Genomic DNA, 24527 nt, shown 5'->3' with positions numbered 1-24527 from the left:
TGGGATCTTTTTTATTATTTTAGACAAGTATTTTTGCAAGTAATTATTTGTTTTTGTACAATTAAATAAAGTTAAATTAGTCCTTTACACTTTCTGTATTCTTTCTGAAGAATACCTTTTGGGACCTTTGTCCCTATCTTTTTTGAATATATATGCATTTGTATTCAGAGGATCGCCACCCGGTGGCCTTTGGCCCACACACAGGGAATGGTTCTTTTCTAAGTTTATACTAACAGGTCTAGTGTTCGATAATGTGGGCTACTACCCACCTCACGGAGACCTGCCCTATAGGACTTTCCTCTAGATGAGCTTGGTCTCCAGTTTTTGTTGTTTTTCATAGAGGTGTGAACCAAGCCTTAAACCACATGACACAAGTTAACTCTCCTAATCTCTATGGAGAGATTTCTGCACTTGAGTTCCTGGGTTTGCACACCTGCTCTGTCCATTATGAGATGATCTCACTTTCCTCGCTGAACTTGTATTTGTTTAATTCTAAAGAAAAGGTAACAAGAGACACACATGGCAAGTATGTTTTGCATACAAAAAGATGGAAGTCTACTTTAATCTGGGGGAGTTGAATAACGTATAAAAACACTAATGATGCTAATTAAAAACAATACTTTCCAATTTATAGATTTGTTTTATTAAAGGGCATGTACGATTTTTAACATTTCTTTTAGATTCAGCACTGCTGCATTCACGGAAAAAGCAGGGTCAATCTTGTCTGCACAAATCCATCATCTCCCTTGCAATTATAAGCATACTTCTGATGTTAACAATATGTATCTTGGGTAAGAAAAAAAACACATACTGATGTAATGACATTAACTGGGAAACCTATTGTAAGATGCACAAATGTTATAGTATGTAATTATGATTATTATTTTCATTTATTGCATCCCTCTTTGGGTATTGGTATTGGTATCCCTCTTTGGTATTGAAAAAACCTTGTTCAAGTCTTGAGATTGTCCAAATGGACACTATCGTGCAAATCTATTGGGTATGCAAAAAGCATACTGTGCTCCTTATGTCCCTCCCCCTTTCTTTCACCTGCATTCCACTACTAGCTAGTAATGTTGCCTATCATAGCTAATGGTGATGTGTTCAAGGCAGAAACAGGAGGATGCCAGGCTCTCAACAATAGGTGTTATTTGCACCCTCAGGTTTCAGGGCTCTGTAGCACTGTAAAAGATAACTAAACATACGTACAAACCCTGGCTACATGACTGATATTACAATAGAAATAGCAGTTTACAATCATTTTGGGGTGTTCAAGTACAGTGTCTCAAAAACATATTCATACCCCTTGAAATTTTCCACATTTTGTCATGTTGCAACCAAAAATGTAAATGTATTTTATTGGGATTTTATGTGATAGACCAACACAAAGTGGCACATAATTGTGAAGCGGAAGGAAAATGATAAATGGTTTTCAACATTTTTTACAAATAAATATCTGAAAAGTGTGGTGTGCATTTGTATTCAGCCCCCCTGAGTCAATACTTTGTAGAACCACCTTTCGTTGCAATTCCAGCTTTTGGGGATGTCTCTACCAGCTTTGCACATCTAGAGAGTAGCATGTTTGCCCATTCTTCTTTGCAAAATAGCTCAAACTTTGTCAGATTGGATGGTGAGCGTCTGCGAACAGAAATTTTGAAGTCTTGCCACAGATTCTCAGTTAGATTTAGGTTTGTACTTTGGCTGGGCCATTCTAACACATAAATATGCTTTAACCACTTCAGCCCCGGAAGATTTTACCCCCTTTCTGACCAGAGCACTTTTTGCAATTTGGCCCTGCGTCGTTTTAACTGACAATTGCGCAGTCATGCAATGCTGTACCCAAACGAAATTTGTGTCCTTTTTTTCCCACAAGTAGAGCTTTCTTTTGGTGGTATTTGATCACCTCTGCGGTTTTTATTTTTTGTGCTATAAACAAAGAAAAGCGACAATTTTGAAAAAGAAAAAAATATTTTTTACATTTTGCTATAATAAATATCCCCCAATTAAAAAAAAAAAAAAAATTCTTCATCAATTTAGGCCAATATATATTCTTCTAATTATTTTTGGTAAAAAAAATCACAATAAGCAAATATTGGTTTGCGTAAAAGTTATAGCATATACAAACTATGGGAGAGATTTATGGCATTTTTATGACATTTTTATTATTTATTTATTTTTTACTAGTAATGGCAGTGATCTGCGATTTTTAGCAGTACTGCGACATTGCGACAGACAGATCGGACACTTTTGACACTTTTGTGGGACCATTGACAATTATACAGCGATCAGTGCTATAACAATGCATTGATTACTGTATAAATGTCACTGGCAGGGAAGGGGTTAACACTAGGGGGCGATCAAGGGATTAACTGTGTGTTCCCTCAGTGTGTTCTAACTGTATGGGGATGTGAGTGACTAGGAGAGGAGACATATCGTTTTTCCTACTTAGTAGGAACAAACGATATGTTTCCTCTTCCCTGACAGTATAGGTGTGCTGGCACTCGTGTACGCGATCGTGTGTGGCCAGCGGTGATCTGCCCGCCGGCCACATGCATTGGGTTTCCTGCTGTGCAGCGCACCTGCGCACCCTCTGTTGGCCGAAAAAGAGAGTGACTTACCCCTATGGGATTTCGCTCAGGAGAGCCATTCTGCCACAGTATATCTGCGTGAGCCGGTCGGGAAGCGGTTAAACTAAACCATTCCATTGTAGCTCTTGCTGTATGTTTAGGGAAGTTGTCCTGCTGGGAGGTGAACCTCCACCCCAGTCTCAAGTATTTTGCAGACTCTAACAGGTTTTCTTCTAAGATCTCCCTGTATTTGGCTCCATCCATCTTCCCACCAACTCTGACCAGATTCCCTGTCCTTGCTGAAGAAAAGCATCCCCACAACATAATGCTGCCACCACCATGTTTCATGGTGGGGATGGTGTGTTCAGGGTGATGTGCAGTGTTAGTTTTCAGCCACACATAGCTTTTTGCTTTTAGGCCAAAAAGTTTAATTTTGGTCTCATCTGACCAGAGCACCTTCTTCCACATGTTTGCTGTGTCCCCCACATGGCTTCTCACAAACTGCAAACAGGACTTTTTATGGCTTTATGTCAACTATGGCTTTCTTCTTACCACTCTTCCATAAAGGCCAGATTTGTGGAGTGCACGGCTAATAGTTGTCCTGTGGAGAAATTTATCATTTTCCTTCCACTTCACAATTATGTGCCACTTTGTGTTGGTCTATCACATAAAATCCCAATGAAATCTATTTACGGTTTTGGTTGTAACATGACAGAATGTGGAAAATTTCAAGGGGTATGAATACTTTTTCAAGGCACTGTATACTTTACTAAGGTAATGCAACATTAATGTTAAAATGTAAGTAGCAGCAACTGATAACAACCAATATATGTTTACTTTTTTCAGATAAGTACATTTCCTGTCACTGATGCTAGCTTTATGTTTTTAAAATTGTCTCTAAAGCCTGCACTGTATTTATATTGACTTTAATGAAATAATCTGCCTGTTCGAGCATTGAGCTGTACCCCGCCACTATAGCCATTGCAATGCAGATCATGGAAGTTTTTTTGTTTCTGTGACACTTTCTGTAGTTTACAGTAACTGGAAAATCTAAAGGCAAGAATTGGAACCTGTTGTATTGGCTATAGGTGAGCAGAGATGAGAACTCTGTGGAAATGACTGGAAATACAAAATACTAGTGGAAGATAACCCTTTGGCATCCACCATAGACTGAAATATCAGTTTAGATACACTTTGTTGCAAGTTAAAAAAAATCAATACATTATTACATTTGGGTTTCTGTTTTGCACAAAAATAGTTTAATATGATGTTAATAGTTTAATATGATGTTAATACTGCCAGTATCTTATGTTTTTTTTTTGTCTTTGTCTTCCCTAGTCATGAAAATAAAGCATTTGAAGGATGTTTTAAATGAAGCACGTATCCAGGGCAACACAACACAATCAAAGCAAGAGGAATGGATACTACATCATATTAGAAAAGAATTGTGTACTGATATTCCTAAAAGTAATTTAAATGGCTCAAAATATAAACAAACAGGTAAAATATAATACAACGTACAATAACACTATGTTTAGCCAATGCATCCCAATGGGAAATAAATTTAAAAAAGCAAACAAAAGTCCTGGATGGCTTCACTCCAATGTAAAAATGCATATAAAAGCAAAGGAGAAGGCCTTCAAAAAATACAAGGTTGTGGGATCATCATCAGCATTCAGACTTTATAAAGAATGCAACAAGAAATGTAAGGGTGCAATTAGGGCGGCTCAGATAGAACATGAATGACACATAGAGGAGGAGAACAAAAAAAATCTCAAGAAATTCTTTAAGTATGTAAACAAAAAAGGGAGGACAGACCACATTGTTCCCAAAAAGAATGAGGAAGGACATCTGGATACAAAGGATGGGGAGATGGCGAAGGTATTGAATGTATTCTTCTCCTCAGTCTTCACAAGGGAATTGGGGGGCTTCAGTGTCCCATCCCCTCACACAGCTCCCCCCACACCCCCTATACAAAGTTCCCACTCCCTATTACAAAACATCAGAGAAAAAAAAATGTAATATTGTGTATAGTGAATCTTTATCTTTCCCCCCTTTTCCTTCCTTATCCTTCCCTTTTATTTTAAGAGGGAGGGAGGGTCACAACCCTCCACTCCCATTTCCCCTTATTCCCTCCCAGGTTATCGAATACCCCTACCAAATTTTCTATTCCCATTCTCCCTTACTAAACCGTGAAGGGTAGTATTGGGGGCATTAGAGGGTAGTATTGGGGGCATTAGTGGTAGGTTAACCAAAGCACAAAAACACAAGGTGAGTATAGTAGCAAGTCCTAGTTGCAATCTCGAAACACCTAATACGAGGACAATATGCGACTGGTCTAAACTATGTGGCATGTTCACCAATGCTAGGAGCATGGCGGACAAGATGGGTGAACTAGAGATACTGTTGTACGAGGAGGATTTGGATTTTGTGGGAATTTCAGAGACCTGGTTCAACAGCTCTCATGATTGGCTGGCAAACATTCAAGGATATACCCTATACCGCAAGGATAGAGAGGGTAAAAAAGGGGGAGGGGTATGCCTATATATCAAGAATAATGTACAAGTGAATGTGAGCGATGACATCACTGAGGGAGCTAGGGAGGAGGTGGAATCCTTATGGGTAGAGCTCCAAAGGGATGAAGCTAAGGGGAAAATAATACTGGGAGTATGCTATAGGCCCCCTAACCTGAGGGAGGAAGTGGAGACAGATCTCCTATCACAATTTGGATTAGCAGGAAGGATGGGAAGTGTTATCATAATGGGGGATTTTAATTATCCAGACATAGACTGGGTGGAGGGAACCGCGCATTCATTTAAGGCTCGCCAGTTCCTTAATGTCTTGCAGGACAATTTTATGGGTCAGATGGTAGACGCACCAACTAGAAATAAAACATTACTGGATCTACTGATTACCAACAATACAGACCTGATGACGGATGTGGAAATACGGGGCAATTTAGGTAACAGCAATCACAGGTCAATTAGTTTCAGTATAAATCACACAAATAGGAAACATAAAGGGAATACAAAGACACTGAATTTCAAAAGAGCCAACTTCCCTAAACTACAAACCTTGCTAAAAGGCATAAATTGGGATAAAATATTAGGAACAAAGAATACGGAGGAGAGATGGGTTTACTTTAAGAGCATAATTGGAAAAGGGGGGGATTGGGAAGTTGGGAGTTTAAATGAGGCTAGTATGGCTGGGTAGGACCATGTGCCGCACATGTTGCCGCACATCCGGCGTACGTGTGTGACGTCGATGCGCAGTGGTAGTATGGCCATCCCCCGAGCGTCAGACGACGGGCGTGGAAGGAGGGGCCCCATTGCGCATCGCGGCTCCCGCACTAAGACAACGTGGGCAGCCTTAAGGCCAGGGCCATCTAGTGGCCGGTGCAGAATACAACAAGTAAAGATACAATATATAACATATCATCACAAACTCCAAACTGTAAGCAAAGGGTAAGATAATTAACAAGGTAGTCAAGGAAAGAAAACTAATGAGCCAGTAAGGCTGGTTGCAGAAAACAGGTTATACCAATGTATGGGTAAATGTCACCAAGAGCTTCCATCCCTATTGCATAATTGGAAAAGGGGGGGATTGGGAAGTTGGGACTTTAAATGAGGCTAGTATGGCTGGGTAGGACCATGTGCCTCCATCCCTGTCAACTAGGGCGAGACATACACTGAAGCGGCCAGGGCAGCAAAGTGTAGAAAAAGAGGTGGGACTTTAATTGAAGCTCGTGGTGACAAAATGAACTAAGTGGTGGATGATAAAAAAATTTTTAATATCGCATAAAAACATATTTAACCAACATAAAATTGCACATACATGAGGCTGCACCCATGACTAGGCGCCAGACTCTATAGTAGCAACAACTGGTAACAACATGTTTACAATCCCGTACAATAATGATAGAATTTTGGGGAGTCCACCAGTGTTCATAGAATGTAACAACATTTAAAAGGTAGCAACTGCACAGTCAAAAGTTCTTAAATCCTTCATCGGTTGAAATGTAAAATCTTGCATAACATAATGGGTGTATAAATGGTTCACAACATCAATTATCTCGACGCGTTTCGCGGCTTAAAGCCGCTCTTCAGGAGCAGATATGCGAATTGTCTGTAATAGAAAATACGTAGAAACTCAATAACGCAGTTGGGGGAGTATGGGTAACCTTCCACCCAAAACCCGGGTAGGGCATGTAAACTTACTGGGTATGTACACCAGGACACAAGGCATCCAGGTCAGTGGGCCAGCCCATGGTCAGTAACGGGAACCGAGAGGGCGCGTCCAATAGCGGCAGGCAACACAGACAACGAACACAGCAGACCAACACTCCCAGGCTCACCTGGTGTGAAAAAATGAAAAAAACCTATAAGTGTGGGACAATGTGAACAAAACAGACACATGTGGATGTGAAAGTGAAAAAATGAGAATAAGAGGAGGAGGGGCAGAAAAGATGATTGGTGGTCAACCAGGGGTGAGGGTGAGAGACCATGGTGGAAGGTCAACACCAAAACGCCCAGTGTATGGGAGGGAGAGAGAGGGGGAGAAACTGGGTAGTGTACCTGATGGAAGGGAAAGGACGAACCATCCAACCAAAGTGTGGAGCCTATCTAGCAGGGAGCTCAGGGAGCACTGGAACACACCAGGGCCGCTGCCCGCATATGCTGCCGCCACGGACCCGCCCCCAACGTCACAACACGCGAGTGTAAGGGGAGGGGCATCCAGACGCCGACGCACAGGCAAAGGGTTGTCCGGCGGCCGGCGTCGGATTCTAACCTCCCACCGCTCGCGCAGATGGAAAGCAAACGCCGGAAGGGCCACGTCGACAGACGCCGCACATCCGGCGTGCGTGTGTGACGTCGATGCGCAGTGGTAGCATGGCCATCCCCCGAGCGTCAGACGACGGGCGGGGGAAGGAGGGGCCCCAGTGCGCATCACGGCTCCCGCACTAAGACAACGTGGGCAGCCTTAAGGCCAGGGCCATCTAGTGGCCGGTGCAGAATACAACAAGTAAAGATACAATATATAACATATCATCACAAACTCCAAACTGTAAGCAAAGGGTAAGATAATTAACAAGGTAGTCAAGGAAAGAAAACTAATGAGCCAGTAAGGCTGGTTGCAGAAAACAGGTTATACCAATGTATGGGTAAATGTCACCAAGAGCTTCCATCCCTATTGCATAATTGGAAAAGGGGGGGATTGGGAAGTTGGGACTTTAAATGAGGTTAGTATGGCTGGGTAGGACCATGTGCCTCCATCCCTGTCAACTAGGGCGAGACATACACTGAAGCGGCCAGGGCAGCAAAGTGTAGCAAAAGAGGTGGGACTTTAATTGAAGCTCGTGGTGACAAAATGAACTAAGTGGTGGACGATAAAAAATTGTTTAATATTGCATAAAAACATATTTAACCAACATAAAATTGCACATACATGAGGCTGCACCCATGACTAGGTGCCAGACTCTATAGTAGCAACAACTGGTAACAACATGTTTACAATCCCGTACAATAATGATAGAATTTTGGGGAGTCCACCAGTGTTCATAGAATGTAACAACATTTAAAATGTAGCAACTGCACAGTCAAAAGTTCTTAAATCCTTCATCGGTAGAAATGTAAAATCTTGCATAACATAATGGGTGTATAAATGGTTCACAACATCAATTAGCTCGACGCGTTTCGCGGCTTAAAGCCGCTCTTCAGGAGCAGATATGCGAATTGTCTGTAATAGAAAATACGTAGAAACTCAATAACGCAGTTGGGGGAGTATGGGTAACCTTCCACCCAAAACCCGGGTAGGGCATGTAAACTTACTGGGTATGTACACCAGGATACAAGGCATCCAGGTCAGTGGGCCAGCCCATGGTCAGTAACGGGAACCGAGAGGGCGCGTCCAATAGCGGCAGGCAACACAGACAACGAACACAGCAGACCAACACTCCCAGGCTCACCTGGTGTGAAAAAATGAAAAAAACCTATAAGTGTGGGACAATGTGAACAAAACAGACATGTGGATGTGAAAGTGAAAAAATGAGAATAAGAGGGGGAGGGGCAGAAAAGATGATTGGTGGTCAACCAGGGGTGAGGGTGAGAGACCATGGTGGAAGGTCAACACCAAAACGCCCAGTGTATGGGAGGGAGAGAGAGGGGGAGAAACTGGGTAGTGTACCTGATGGAAGGGAAAGGACGAACCATCCAACCAAAGTGTGGAGCCTATCTAGCAGGGAGCTCAGGGAGCACTGGAACACGCCAGGGCCGCTGCCCGCATATGCTGCCGCCACGGACCCGCCCCCAACGTCACAACACGCGAGCGTAAGGGGAGGGGCATCCAGACGCCGACGCACAGGCAAAGGGTTGTCCGGCGGCCGGCGGCGGATTCTAACCTCCCACCGCTCGCGCAGATGGAAAGCAAACGCCGGAAGGGCCACGTCGACAGACGCCGCACATCCGGCGTGTGTGTGTGACGTCGATGCGCAGTGGTAGCATGGCCATCCCCCGAGCGTCAGACAACGGGCGGGGGAAGGAGGGGCCCCAGTGCGCATCACGGCTCCCGCACTAAGACAACGTGGGCAGCCTTAAGGCCAGGGCCATCTAGTGGCCGGTGCAGAATACAACAAGTAAAGATACAATATATAACATATCATCACAAACTCCAAACTGTAAGCAAAGGGTAAGATAATTAACAAGGTAGTCAAGGAAAGAAAACGAATGAGCCAGTAAGGCTGGTTGCAGCGCTTTTAAAAACGATTTTACGCTATGGGCACTCCTTCTCTCTTTTTATATGATACATCACGATCCGGAGTCTGCCAGTGATTGCCGTACAGTGGCGCAAAACTGTAACTGCCTGATACCCCTGCAGGGGTGTAGTGATCCGGAGAGTGGCTGCACTTTCAGAGCAAGGATATTCAAAACTATTGAAGGATCATAATCACAACATCACATGCACCAAGATACTGCACAAGATATATCAAGATATTACACTAATAAGGGTTTAAACGAATTTGACAACAAGCTTATTACACAATAAGGACTTTTTTTGAACTTTGCCAGCACGTTTGCACTTTATTAGAAGTGATTTCAGGATACTTTTCAGTTTTTCACCAGTGGTTGATCTCCCCCACTCTTCTTTCCCCCTCTTCCCCCCCCCCTCCCCCCCCTTTCCACAATAAATGTAATTTTGAATATATATCAGCAAGACAATATATGGGATTTGACACTATCAGTATTTATATATTTATAGCTTGCTTATCAATTTTTTTATATATATATTTATAGCTCGTTTAATAGTGTGCAATTTTTTAAGGATACCACCATCTGACACCTGCACGTCTTGCTATACCTAGGAATTTATACTTATATGCCTTGTTTTGAACTAGAGATATTCAAATACGCAGGTAGGGATTATTATTTAGTTAAAGGAACAGCGCCATACCCTTCTTCTACACTAATCAATTCAGCTGTCCCCATTTATGGTGACTGCATGTTGGGCGGCAGCAGTTCCATAGATTTCACTAACACATCTCTATTTCCACTGCGCGGGTCCACTACTCTTCTTGCAATAAATTTAAAAGAGCGAACAAAAGTACTGGATGGCTTAACTCCAATGTAGAAATGCATATAAAAGCAAAGGAGAAGGCCTTCAAAAAATACAAGGTTGAGGGATCATCCTCAGCATTCAGACTTTATAAAGAATGCAAGAAGAATTGTAAGGGTGCACTTAGGACAGCTAAGATAGAACATGAAAGACAGATAGCGGAGGAGAGCAAAAAAAAATCCCAAGAAATTCTTTAAGTATGTAAACAGTAAAAAAGGGAGGACAGACCATATTGGCCCCATAAAGAATGAGGAAGGACATCTGGTTACAAAGGATGGGGAGATGGCGAAGGTATTGAATTTATTCTTCTCCTCAGTCTTCACGAGTGAATCGGGGGGCTTCAGTAACCAAAACTGCAGTGTTTATCCTCATGACACAACACAGGAAGCACCTCCATGGTTAACAGAGGACAGAATTAAAATTAGACTTGAGAAACTTAACATTAATAAATCACCGGGACCAGATGGCTTGCATCCGAGGGTACTTAGGAAACTCAGTCAAGTGATTGCCAGACCATTGTTCCTAATTTTTACAGACAGTCTACTGACTGGAATGGTACCAGCTGATTGGAGAAAAGCCAATGTAGCACCAATATTTAAAAAGGGCCCAAAATACATCCCTGGGAATTAAAGACCAGTTAGCCTAACATCAATAGTATGTAAACTCTTGGAGGGGATGATAAGGGACTATATACAAGATTTTAGTAATAAGAACGGTATCATTAGCAGTAATCAGCATGGATTAATGAAGAATCGTTCTTGCCAAACCAATCTATTAACCTTCTATGAGGAGGTGAGTTGCCATATAGATAAAGGAAGGCCCGTAGACGTGGTGTATCTGGATTTTGCAAAAGCATTTGACACAGTTCCCCATAAACGTTTACTGTACAAAATAAGGTCCCTTGGCATGGACCATAGGGTGAGTACATGGATTGAAAACTGGCTACAAGGGCGAGTTCAGAGGGTGGTGATAAATGGGGAGTACTCAGAATGGTCAGGGGTGGGTAGTGGGGTTCCCCAGGGTTCTGTGCTGGGACCAATCCTATTTAATTTGTTCATAAACGACCTGGAGGATGGCATAAACAGTTCAATCTCTGTAATTGCAGATGATACTAAGCTAAGCAGGGCAATAACTTCTCCGCAGCATGTGGAAACCTTGCAAAAAGATCTGAACAAATTAATGGGGTGGGCAACTACATGGCAAATGAGGTTCAATGTAGAAAAATGTAAAATAATGCATTTGGGTGGCAAAAGTATGAATGCAATCTATACACTGGGGGGTAGAGCCTCTGGGGGAATCTAGGATGGAAAAGGACCTGGAGGTCCTAGTAGATGATAGGCTCAGCAATGGCATGCAATGCCAAGCTGCTGCTAACAAAGCAAACAGAATATTGGCATGCATTAAAAAGGGGATCAACTCCAGAGATAAAACGATAATTCTCCCACTCTACAAGACTCTGGTCCGGCCGCACCTGGAGTATGCTGTCCAGTTCTGGGCACCAGTCCTCAGGAAGGATGTTCTGGAAACGGAGCGAGTACAAAGAAGGGCAACAAAGCTAATAAAGGGTCTGCAGCATCTTAGTTATGAGGAAAGGTTGGGAGCACTGAACTTATTCTCTCTGGAGAAGAGACGCTTGAGAGGGGATATGATTTCAATATACAAATACCATACTGGTGACCCCACAATAGGGATAAAACTTTTTCACAGAAGAGAGTTTAACAAGACTCGCGGCCACTCATTAAAATTAGAAGAAATGAGGTTTAACCTTAAACTACGTAGAGGGTTCTTTACTGTAAGAGAGGCAAGGATGTGGAATTCCCTTCCACAGGCGGTGGTCTCAGCGGGGAGCATTGATAGCTTCAAGAAACTATTAGATAAGCACCTGAATGACCGCAACATACAGGGATATATAATGTAATACTGACACATAATCACACACATAGGTTGGAGTTGATGGACTTGTGTCTTTTTTCAACCTCACCTACTATGTAACTATGTAACTATATGTAATTGCTGCATGTGTCAAAAGTTTAATATAATTTTTATTTTATTTTTATTTTAAGAGGGTGGATCTAGGGTAGGATAACGACTTGTAGCTCCCCCTAGATTCCAACCAAGAAGGAAAAATAATAAATACATACATTTAAATATTGTGTATAGTGAATTTTTATCTTTCCCTCTTTTCCCTTCCCTTTTATTTAAGGGGGGGGGGGAGTCACAACCCTCTACCCCCATTTCCCCTTATTCCCTCCCAAGTTATCGAATACCCCTAAAGAATTTTTTATTCCCAGTCTCCCTTACTAAACTGTCAATTACTGCGTATATCAAAAATGTTAATATAATTTAATTTATTTAATTTTAAGAGGGTGGATCTAGGGTAGGATAACTAATTATAGCCCCCCCCCCAGATTCCAACCTAAAACCAACCCCCAAAAAAAGGGGGAGAGGAGGAGGGAAGAGAGGGAGGATTTCTAAATAACGCTCCCACTACCCATGTAACTCAAGTAAATCAATGATTGTTTGAATTCCAGCCAACTCTTCCAGGTCATGTAGAATCTTAATTCAGAATCATTTTGAAAATATATTAGTTCTTCCATTAGCATAGTTTTATCCACCAATCCTTTATTGTCGGTATTTTCTTTGATTTCAATTGCTTCAGGATTAATGCCTTCGCTGCATTTAACAAGAATGAAGTAATTGCTGCTCTATAGTTTTTCCTTGAGTAACCCACTGCAGGGAACAAACATTGCCAAGGGTCTTGCCCAATTTCAGCCCTACTGATCCTCTTAATTAGGTATAATACTTCCTCCCAATATGGCTGGATCAAATGGCATTGCCACCATATATGAGCATGGGTTCCCACGTCCCCACATTCCCTCCAGCACAGAGGCAAAACATCAGGATTGATTTTATGCAATTTTGATGGAACTTAATACCACTTAGTTAATAGTTTATAATTAATTTATTTTGTCCTTGTGTCTGTTGAAGTGGAATGTATATTATTAATAACTTTACGTTTCAGTATTTCTGGCAAAGGCTGGTTCAATTCCATTTCCCAACTCTCCAAAAGACACATGGACCCAGAATCTGGGGGGGTCTATCAACATCTTGTATATACTAGAAATCCCCTGGCTGTTTATTCCCCCTCGGTCAACAAGTCTTTCCCATGGGGTTAACTTGCTGACCGAGCGGAGGGGTTTTGGGAGGGACTCCACAAAATGTTGGAGTTGTCTGTATCTCCAACCATCCCATGGTGTTGTACCATATCTTTCTCGCAATTCCAATAATGAACAAAGAACATTTCCTTTCAGAACATCTTTTAGTCTTTGACAATCCGTAAGGGTCCATTTTAAATACAGCTTATTCTCTTTCCCTGGCGGGAAATAGTTAGTACTTGAGAGAGGCATCAAAGGACTATTATGTTGCCATGATATACTTTTAAGTAGCTTATCCTATGATCTTAACGTTTCTGTTGTGATTGGGGCCAGTTGTCTAGAGAGATCTCTGTATTGCCTTGAGATCCAGATAATCTGGTCCAAAGCTGATTTGCTTATATTTTCCTCCAGTGACTCCCATTTTTTATGGGGAGTGCTATGAACCCAGTCTATTATTCTCCGCAGTACTGCCGCCACGTGGTACTTCTCAAAGTCTGGAAGGAATAAGCCCCCCTTTTCTTTTGGTCTACTTATTATCTTATAGGCAATACGTGTGCTTCTATTTTTCCATATACATTTCTGCAGTAAAAGTCTAATGCCCACACACGACCGGACTTTCCGGCAGAAAAGGTCTGATGGAATCATTCCATCGGACATTCCGATCGTTGTTTGGACTTCATCGGACTTTTTCTTTTGAAAATTCTGACGGACCTAGAAATAGAACATGTTTCAAATCTTTCCGACGAAATCCGTTCCTATCGGGAAAACCGCTCGTCTGTATGCTGTTCCGACGGACCAAAAAAGGCGCATGCTCTGAAGCAAGTACGAGACGGCAACTATTGGCTAGCTACTCGCTATTGAACTTCCTCTTTCTAGTCCCGTCGTACGTGTTGTACGTCACCGCATTCTAGACGGTCGGACTTTGGTGTGATCGTGTGTAGGCAAGACAGTTTCAGCGGAGTACGTGTTGTACGTCACCGCATTCTAGACGGTCGGACTTTGGTGTGATCGTGTGTAGGCAAGACAGTTTCAGCGGAACTCCGTCGGAACTCCGTTGGAAAGTCCTTCAGAGTTTTTCTGATGGAAAGACCGGTCATGTGTATGCGGCATAAGGGTTTTAAATTATGCCCCCGGGATGTTAATCGGGAGGCTTTGAAACATATACAAAGCTTTTGGGAGAATCATCATTTTAATTACACTTATCCTGCCAAAGGACAGGACAGCCTGTAGGCAGGATATACTTTCAGATCTTGTTTAACTTTATTCAATAAAGGTAGGTAATTATCTTGATAAAGATCTGTTGTTGATACTGACAAGAATACTCCCAGATACTTTAGTCCTTTTTGCTTCCAAATAAAAGGATAAAGGGTTCTAAGGTTCTAAGGTCCCTACATTCTATTAAGGAAACAGAAATATTTAGTATCTGTTTTGTCCACATTGATCTTAAAATTTGAGATAGCCCCATATTTACTCAGTTCTACTGAACTTTTTGGGAGCATTTGTATGGGATTTGTTATGTATAACATGATATCATCTGCAAAAGCGGATACCTTATGTTCTTGTCCAGCCACCTCTATACCTTCAATTTCTTGATTGTTGCTAGAAAAGGTTCTACAGAAAGTATGAAAAGTAGGAGGGAAAGTGGGCAACCCTGACGTGTACCATTATAAAGCAAAAAGGGTTCTGACAGGGTCCCGTTTACCTGAATTTGGGCCGTAGGACTAGAGTACAATTCCTCTATCCACCTAATCATGTGTGGGCCTATGCCAAAATTACGCAGTGTCAGCAACATATACTCCCAATCTAACCTATCGAAAGTACTGGTTTCCTTCCCTTTTTTGCTCCATGCATTAAAAGAATAGTTCTTAGTATGTTAACCCTTGCTTCCCTTCTATGAACAAAACCTGCTTGGTCTTTCTTTATACATTTTGACATAAAAGGCTTCAATCTTTTGGCCAATATCCTTACATACATTTTTTTATATATATATATTATATCTTCATTAATCAGGGATATTGGCCTAAAGCTGAAGCACAATGTTGGATCCTTCCCTTCCTTTACAAGTAATGATATATAGGCCCCCAAAGCTTCCTTTCATATCTTCAGGCCTCCCCCAATGGAATTCATGTATTTCTGAAAATAGGGAGTCAGAGTTCCTAAAAACGTTTTAAATTATAGGGACGTATACCCATCTGGGCCTGGGCTTTTACCAACCTTAATGTTTTTAATTGCCTGTTCTATTTCTTCCTTAGAGATATCACTATCTAGCTTACTTGAGTCCTCTTCTGATATAGCTGGATAATTTACCTTTACCTTTCGTAAATACTGCTCTATTTCTTCTATATTGTATATAATCACAATTTTGGGTGTCATTTACTTTGTATAGTAGTTTAAAATATTCCAAAAAGGTTTTACTAATATCCCTAGGGGAATATTTCATCTCCCCTTTCTTATCTTTAATTTTTGCTATTTAATTTGGGTTCCTTCTAGGTTTGATTACCCCTGCCAACAATCTCCCTGATTTATTTCCAAATTCATAATGCCTTTTAGCTGATCTGGTGAAAGCCTGTTTAGTATCTTGCTCCATGAAGTCCCTTAATGCCTCCCGCTTTCTTGTTAATTCGACCATCACCTTATTATCATTTAATCCTTTATGTATCTGTTCCATCTCCTGGATTTCCTGTAGAAGAGATTGTTTCTGAGCTAACCAAATTTTCTTCCTCTTAGCCCCTTCTGCTATTACTCTCCCTCTCATAAACACTTTATGGGTTTCCCAGAGCACAGTTGGCGCAATATTCTCTATATTATTTTCTTTAAAGAATGAATTCAAGTACTTTTCCAGATCACCCACTATCCCATGGTCATATAAGAGGGATTCATCCAACCTCCAAGATCTCTGCCTAACTGGTATATCCTTCAAATCCAAGATGACCATAACCGGGGCATGATCCGAGAGGGTTATTGACTTCACTTCTGCCCCTAACAACCCTTCTAAAAGCTGATGATCTAAGAAAACATAATCAATTCTTGAATAAGAAGAATGCCCTTGAGAGTAATATGTAAAATCCCTCGCCCTGGGGTGTAGGATTCTCCAAGCTTCTACTAATTGCTGTTGATGCAATTTTTGTTTAATTACCCTGAGATGTTTACCCTCTGAACGTAAAGAGAAAGGTTGAGTATCTAGGGTTGGATCTAGAACAAAATTAAAGTCTCCTGCCATGATCAATTTCCCCTCTTTGAAACTTTCTAATTTATTTATTACCTTTCTCAGAAAGAGACAGGGATGGATATTGGGGCAATACATATTAGCCAGTGTATATTCATTATTAAAAAAGGATCCCTTCCTTCAATGTCTGACTCCAATGCTTTTAAAATGAATGGTGTATTCCTTTCAAACCCTGTCACTATTCCTTTAGATCTCTTATTAGGGGAGTAGCCATGGAACCAGACTGGAACATTTTTAGAATTCAAGCCAACCCTAGATGACCACTTTAAATGAGTCTCTTGTAAAAAATACTATATTAGATAACCAGCTTTTCAGGTCCTGCGATATTTGATACCTTTTACTAGGGCTATTTAGGCCTCTAACATTATAGGTAAATATCTTCAAAGGCGCCATTTTTTAAAAGGAAAAAACATAAGCAGCAAAGAACACTGAGTCCTGGAAAAGAAACACATTTCTTTCCACATTCCAGAAGTAATCCATTCTACTAACAACACAATAATTAACATAACACACATAGTCTTTTACCGACAAACACCCACACAAAGGACCCCCCTCCCTCATCCCACCCTTCCATACATTAAGTACCAATGTTATAGCCCACCAGGCTGCCACCTAAATTGTAGGCACACAGCCAAGCAGGGCATCCCTTGGAGGCGCATGGGCCCCCAGATTTTATCCCCAATTTGGGAATGCCTCTGGGGGGACAGGCAGGCACAATCATTCCCCAGTGTACCCCTGAGCAAATTCTTTTCCCTTACTGGCCTAACAAAGAACCTTACTTTATATTTATCTCCTATTTTATTTCTATTTTTGAAGTTCTATACTTTTAACTTCCCCCATTCTGGGTCCCCCCCCCCCCCCCCCAATTCTCCAGGTTAATACATGGCAGATACATGGCAGATACATGGAAATCCCAGAGTAGCTGAGATACCCTGAATTTTTGCTATCAAGCACCCTGGAAAGCCCCATCTATAGGAAATGTTTTTTGCTTGTAGCTGGCTTGTCAATGGTTTCAAAGTCCTCCTATGGACTAAAGTCTCTGATGATAGGTCTGTGAAAAAAGGTAGCTTAGCTCCATTAAGTTTGATCAATGCAGCATTTCTCATGCCCTGTGAAACATGTTCTTTTATTTCCTAATGAAGAAATCTTGCTATGACGTCCCTCACAATATCTGTTGATGACTTAGTTATTCTTTGTATTCTATGGACTCTTTCAAAACGTATGGGAGTTGACACTTCTTTTTTCAATATTTTATTACACACCTCTAGGACCGTATTTTCTAAGTCGCTATCTTTAACAGAGTCCACGGATCCTTAAATTATTTTGTCTGTTTCAATTTTCTTGATCTTCAAGCCTGCATCGAATGTTCCACATTTCTAACCAGTCCAGCTGAGCCCTCTAACCAGTCCAGCTGTGCATCTAAATGTTCTTCCGATTCTTCTATCCGTTGTAGGACATTCTGTGTGTCCATTCTAGTAGCGTTCATTTCTCCTTTAATCATGCATTCTAGATGAGACAGCATCTCTGCCATATCTTGCTTTGTAGGGAGTGCTTGTAAGCTTTCAGTTTCTTTTTCTTTTTCCATTTTCTGCTGTTGTTGATTTTTTGGAGATCCGTGTTCTTCTACCATGCGGGTTCTCTTTTTTGTTTGCTTTACTGGGGGAGAAGTTATCTCTTCTACACTCTCTACTACTTGTTCCATTCCTTGGTCCACTTTATCCTGAACCATATATGACTTTATAGAGTTGCATTTCCTCCTTTGTGCTTGGTTTGTTTTTGCTCCTTTTCACCCCATTATTTCTTCACGCCTAATAGTTACCACATCACACAGTCACTATCTTGCAAATAATGCAATTATCAAATCATACAGGTAGTTGTGCAAATTCCTGCAAATATTTATATAAGTATATAAGTATTAATGCAGGTAATAATGCAGGTAATAATGCTGATAGTTTTGTAAACAGGTAGTTTTGCAGATATTTATTGTACAGGTAGTTTTACCAATAGTATGCAAGTTAAACCAAGTTTTGCAAATACTTATGTGGATGGATATGCAGGTAAGTATGCCAAGGTTCTGCAAGTAGGTATGCCGATAATTTATACAGCAGGTATGCAGACACTTTATACAGATATTTATGCAGATTGTTGTGCTGATAAGTAGGTAAACAGGCAGGTAGGTATTTATGCAGTTGATACACAGGTAAATATGCAAGTAACTCTGCAGATGGTTATGCGGGTAGATGTGCAGATAGGTATACAGGTAGGTAGGTTCGCAGGTAAGTATTCGGGTAGGTTTGCAGGTTGGTATGCAGGTAAGTATGCAGGTGGATATGCAGGTAAGTATGCAGGTAGATACGCAGGTAGATACGCAGGTAATTATGCAGGTAGATATGCAGGTAGGTATGCAGGTAGATATGCAGGTAGGTATGCAGGTGGGTATGCAGGTATTTTGTAGTTGTTATACAGGTAGATATGCAAGTAACAGTGCACAACATTTTGCAGACTGGTAGGTAGCTGTGCAGGTGGATAGCAGGTAGCTATGCAGATATGCAGATAGATATATAGTCAAGATAATAAGGGGATTTAAGCTTCTGGGAATGGTAGGAAGAATGAACATACAAACAGTCCAAAAAGCTGTCTTATGGGCTAAACCAGTCACTTTCTTCAAAGTTTTACTCCACGCTGTATTCTGCCCAAAACCTTCAATAGAGGCTCAACTGAGCAGCAAAGATGTCTCTGCTGACTATCACCAGCTGCCTCCTCTAGATTTCCTCCAACTTTTTCCTCCACCTTTACCTCTCCTCTACCTCTCCTAATCAAGTTATAGCCCGCAATTCCTACCTGGTCTTCAGTCCTACCTCCGCAGGATCAGCTGGCCATATTGTAAGATTATGGCAGCTTCAGTGCCTCCTCTAAGATCCTCAACAGGCTTTGGCGGTCTTAGGAGATTTTCGGGGATTTTTTGGGGTTTCCCGGAGAGCAGAAACACCCCCTTTCATTTTCCTGCACTCGTAGGTCTCCGTCAGCCCCATCAGACTCCGTCCGACCTCGCTCAGCCCCCGGCCAGCTCCTCCTCCACTCTGAACACAGCACCTTAACACTCAGGCATTCCCGATGGCACTGGCCTCCGAGAGCTGGCAGCAATCAGCCCAACCAGGTACAGGAAAAAGGTGTCAAGCTATCGGGAATCAGGCGGATATACTAAGCCTGAATATATGCTAATCAAATTAAGGGCATAGGCCAGCTTCTCATGGGAGAGTTTAGCTCTCTAGCATATTCACTCAGGGAGACACACAGAAACCCACAGCCTCATGCTGCTGCTAGATGCCATGTTGTTGCTCCACCCCCCCACTCTATACTTCTTAGTAGAACAAAAGTAGTTGCGTCTAGATCTGACAGTCTCTTCCTCTGCACATCTCCTCCAGCACAATACTTAAGATCACTTGCTTCGCTGGGGCCCCAGTTCAAGGCTTCTCAGTCGAAACGCGTAGGGCGTTCCAGCTTCCCACGTTGCCACCATTTTATTTACTAGTGATCACTTTTTACTCTGTAAAGGCTTTTTATTCATTAAAATCCTTAATTTTTTGACCTACGCCATGTGGAGCCTTTTTCTTTTTTCCTCCATGACTTCATCCTCAACTGGTTCCTTTTTGCCTTTTGGTCCCTGAATTGGAGAGCGTGCGAGTGAGCGGTTAACTTCCACCCATGACAACCCTTCCATATCGGTGATCGCGACCCAAGGGACAACACCTGGGTGGATTCCACGGGAGGTCACCTCCACAAGCTCTAACAGACGTACTGCTATATGGCAGATATGTCCTACAAGATCTGGTAAGAGTACCTAACCTTTGATGTCTGTGACGTGTTCCCTGGGGTTGCCTTACATCTAAGTCTCCAGTCAACGTCCATTGTTCGAGCACCTCCTCTGTTTGAGAAGACTCCCTTTGATTTTATATTTATGGACTCCAGATCATACCACATAGCATTATAGACATTTTTGTATATCTCACATGTTTCTGTATTGTGTTGATTCACAATTACGTTTAGGTTTTCTATGTCACAGATTTATATTTGTTCCATACATGATTTCAGTTTTTGTTTGGGACTCTAGCGCTGCTCTTGTTTTACATACATCTTGCTAAAAGCTTACCTGCTTTATTACCGTATTTGTGCAGCGTGGCATCCATATGCGCTCGTTTGGTCAGCTCTAGGGTGTCTGCCCATGTGTCAAAAGCACGCTTGGCTGCCTGCCATTCAGCTTTTTTTTCAGGGGAATCTAGAGCAGAAAGGGCATGTTGAGCAAGATTGAAATGGGAACTCGCTTCCCTGTAGCTAGCTAGGGTTTTTTGTAGGAGGCAGCATAGGAGATAACCAGATAACCCTGCCCCGGAGATAAGCCTTGCCTTCTTCTCAGGTATAGGTTGGGATTGTTCGCATGGGTTGAGTTGGTGGATGAAAAGTCTTTCCCTATATGTTTTGAAATCAGTGTTGTTGTGTAGGACGGAAGGAAAACTCCATAGTCGGGGGTTTGGTTAGGAGTCTAGAATTCCAGATGAAACCGAGATTGGGGCATGATCTGAGAGGGCTATGCCGTGGATCTCCGCCCCTGAGATCGTTGGGATAATACTGTTGGTGCAGAAGTTGTAATGAATTCTGATAAAAATGTTATGAGGGGTAGAGTATAATGTAAATTCTCTGTCCGCTGGGTGGAAAATTTGCCATATGTCAGTAAAGTGAAAGGAGTCCATTACATAAGCGAAGTGGGTCGTGACAGGGTCTACTGGTGTCCTGAGCGGGTGTTTGTGTGTGTATCTATCGTCAGTCGGATGAAGTATAGTGTTAAAGTCACTGCCCACAATGTGGTGAATGTGTGGAAGCTTTAGTAGTCTGGTAGTGAAGTCCCCAAATAATTGTTTCCTAGGACTATTCAGTGCATATACATTTGAGATTAAAATATCTCTATGGCCTAGGCACAAGTGAGCAGTAAGAAAACGTCCCTGACTGTTGGATTCTACTGATACAACTTTGCATTGGAGGTTCCTATGAATTAAAATAAGTACCCCAGCCTTTTGGCCGACCGCATCAGAAGCCAACACAGTGCCCACCCAGAGTTTCTTCATATGGTAGAAGTCGCGGGATGTCAGGTGGAATTCCTGTATCAGCGCTATGTCAGTTTTTAGTCTCTGGAGGTGTCATAAAATCTTGAGTCTCTCGATGGGGGATCTAAGACCTTTCATGTCCCACAAAATAACTTTCATGGGAGGAGTTCTGCAAAAAGGATGTGGGCTGGTTTTGTGATACCAAAATTGTTGTCCAGGGTAACAGGAACTGATATACTGAAGGATGTTAGTGAAAATTCCTTAAGCAATTTAGCTCTAGTCTAGTCTAGTACAAATAAGGAATAAGCATACAGGAAGGCAGAGGCGTCATCAGGGGGTGGCTATTGGGGCTACAGCCCCGAGCCTGGGGCTAATAGCCCTGGGTCTCTTGTCCCGGTACTAGAATGCAGGGAACAGGGGCGGACTGAGCCCTGGTAGCGCTGGCTCCGGCTCCAGCTTCGCCCTCGCCTGACTCTACTGTTGGTCACTGGTTGCTATAGCCACCTAGTGGCTAGCAACCAGTGACATCACTGCCCACTGTGCCCACACTGCACAGCATTCAAAGCGGAGGAGGATTGCATTCCTCCTCCTCCGCGCTAGTGCTCACGGGGCCTGCCATTTCTGGACTGGGGCGTCCCTCCGGTGGCGCCATGGAGTGCAGAGCAGCAGGGATGGGGACACCTGGGCAGCCGGGAAGAGCCCAGGAGGGAGAGAGAGAAGACACCGCCACCCGGAGCAGCCTCCCCAGCGCCTCCCAGAGCCTGCACTCCACCTATCAGTCCTCTCCCAGTGCGCTGTGACTGGAAGAGGAAGAAGGCGGGAATTACAATTTGGCCGCCGTGCGACATCGATCGGCGCTCGGACAGGCGTCTCTCCTCCTCTCCTCTGGCTGCCTCACACACCAGCACCACGGCTGAGCTGCTGCTGCAGGACCTGGACACATGAAGTCTGTCTCCTTCTGGTTAGGTAGGTCAGTCAGTGTGTGTATGGCAGGTACCAGGTCAGTGTATGTATATCAGGTAGGTCAGTGTATGTAGGTCAGTGTGGGTCAGGTAGGTCAGTGTGGGTCAGGTAGGTCAGTGTGTGTGTGTGGGTCAGTGGGGGTCAGGTAGGTCAGTGTATGTCAGGTAGGTCAGTGTATGTCAGGTAGGTCAGTGTGGGTCAGGTAGGTCAGTGTGTGTGGATCAGTGTATGTAGGTCAGTGTGGGCCAGGTAGGTCAGTGTATGTCAGGTAGGTCAGTGTGGGTCAGGTAGGTCAGTGTGGGCCAGGTAGGTCAGTGTGGGTGGGTCAGTGTATGTAGGTCAGTGTAGGTCAGTGTGTGTCAGGTAGGTCAGTGTGGGTCAGGTAGGTCAGTGTAGGTCAGTGTATGTAGGTCAGTGTAGGTCAGTGTATGTCAGGTAGGTCAGTGTGTGTGGGTCAGTGTATGTAGGTCAGTGTGAGTCAGGTAGGTCAGTGTGGGTCAGGTAGGTCAGTGTATGTCAGGTAGGTCAGTGTGGGTCAGGTAGGTCAGTGTATGTCAGGTAGGTCAGGTAGGTCAGTGTGGGTCAGGTAGGTCAGTGTGTGTGAGTCAGTGTATGTAGGTCAGTGTGGGTCAGGTAGGTCAGTGTATGTCAGGTAGGTCAGTGTAGGTCAGGTAGGTCAGTGTATGTAGGTCAGTGTATGTCAGGTAGGTCAGTGTGGGTCAGGTAGGTCAGTGTGGGTGGGTCAGTGCATGTAGGTCAGTGTAGGTCAGGTAGGTCAGTGTGGGTCAGGTAGGTCAGTGTATGTAGGTCAGTGTGGGTCAGGTAGGTCAGTGTATGTCAGGTAGGTCAGTGTAGGTCAGTGTATGAAGGTCAGTGTAGGTCAGTGTATGTCAGATAGGTCAGTGTGTGTCAGGTAGGTCAGTGTGGGTCAGGTAGGCCAGTGTGTGTCAAGTAGGTCAGTGTATGTAGGTCAGTGTAGGTCAGTGTATGTCAGTTAGGTCAGTGTGTGTAGGTCAGTGTGGGTTAGTGCATGTCAGGTAGGTCAGTGTATGTAGGTCAGTGTATGTCAGGTAGGTCAGTGTGTATCAGGTAGGTCAGTGTATGTCAGGTAAGTGAGTGTGGGTGAGGTAGGTCAGTGTATGTAGGTCAGTGTATGTCAGGTAGGTCAGTATATGTAGGTCAGTGCATGTCAGGTAGGTCAGTGCATGTCAGGTAGGTCAGTGTATGTAGGTCAGTGTGGGTCAGGTAGGTGAATAGAAAGAATCTAGGAATGGGACTTTGGAGGCACAATAGTATTAAACTACAAAAAAGTAAGTTTGATAGGGGTATTTTATTAGAAAAATATAAAGAGACAATGGACAAACATAAATTGTTAAAAACAAATCAGGCTAGATATAAACCCTAATAATAATACACCGTATGGATCCTATCCTGCGAACTTATGTAGCATTAGGGAGATTATAAATGTGTAAACATATCACTCAGTCCATATAGAGGAGAAATACTTCCCCTGGGCATTGAACAGTAGACAGTCACATGGTTATAGCAAACAGGGTGCTGCAGGTTTGGTGATCCGCGGTGAGATGTTCTCTAGTTGCTCTACATGTTTTGCGTTACACAGAACGCTTCCTCAGGAGCTAGAGATTCAATTGGGTATGGTAAGGTTGCATAAAACTGCCAATGGTAATTGTGTACAGATGATCGCAATTCGATCACAGGTAAAAAGTGTCTGAAATGAATTGGAAACAGCAGCCGGCCACAGCCTGGAACCTCTCAGAAAAATGTAACATCAGGTATCCATGAGAGGGAAAGCATGGGCTTTGTCATTGTAATGCCTCAAGTAGTTGAGAGGAAACCCAGGGATGCGCCGTCCGATCTAACAGAGACCGGCCTGATTTGTTTTTAACAA

The 24527-nt window shown here is 42.8% G+C and overlaps 1 protein-coding gene across 3 annotated transcripts in view; it reads left to right on the top strand.

The window, feature by feature from the left end:
* Positions 1–24527, top strand: part of LOC141105952 (natural killer cells antigen CD94-like) — a 95276-nt gene that overhangs the window by 14160 nt on the left and 56589 nt on the right. For 2 of the 3 annotated variants that reach the window (XM_073596188.1, XM_073596189.1), the window contains 2 exons: positions 681–791; positions 3906–4067. In XM_073596188.1, the coding sequence (XP_073452289.1) occupies positions 681–791; positions 3906–4067 (273 nt within the window). The remainder of the gene's footprint in view (positions 1–680; positions 792–3905; positions 4068–24527) is intronic. The other variant, XM_073596190.1, reaches the window with a different exon arrangement.

The sequence above is a fragment of the Aquarana catesbeiana genome, linkage group LG08 (assembly GCF_042186555.1).
Source record: "Aquarana catesbeiana isolate 2022-GZ linkage group LG08, ASM4218655v1, whole genome shotgun sequence".
Lineage (NCBI taxonomy): Eukaryota > Metazoa > Chordata > Amphibia > Anura > Ranidae > Aquarana > Aquarana catesbeiana.
Note: the sequence above shows the minus strand (reverse complement) of the source record. Positions and strands in the feature narration are given on the sequence as shown.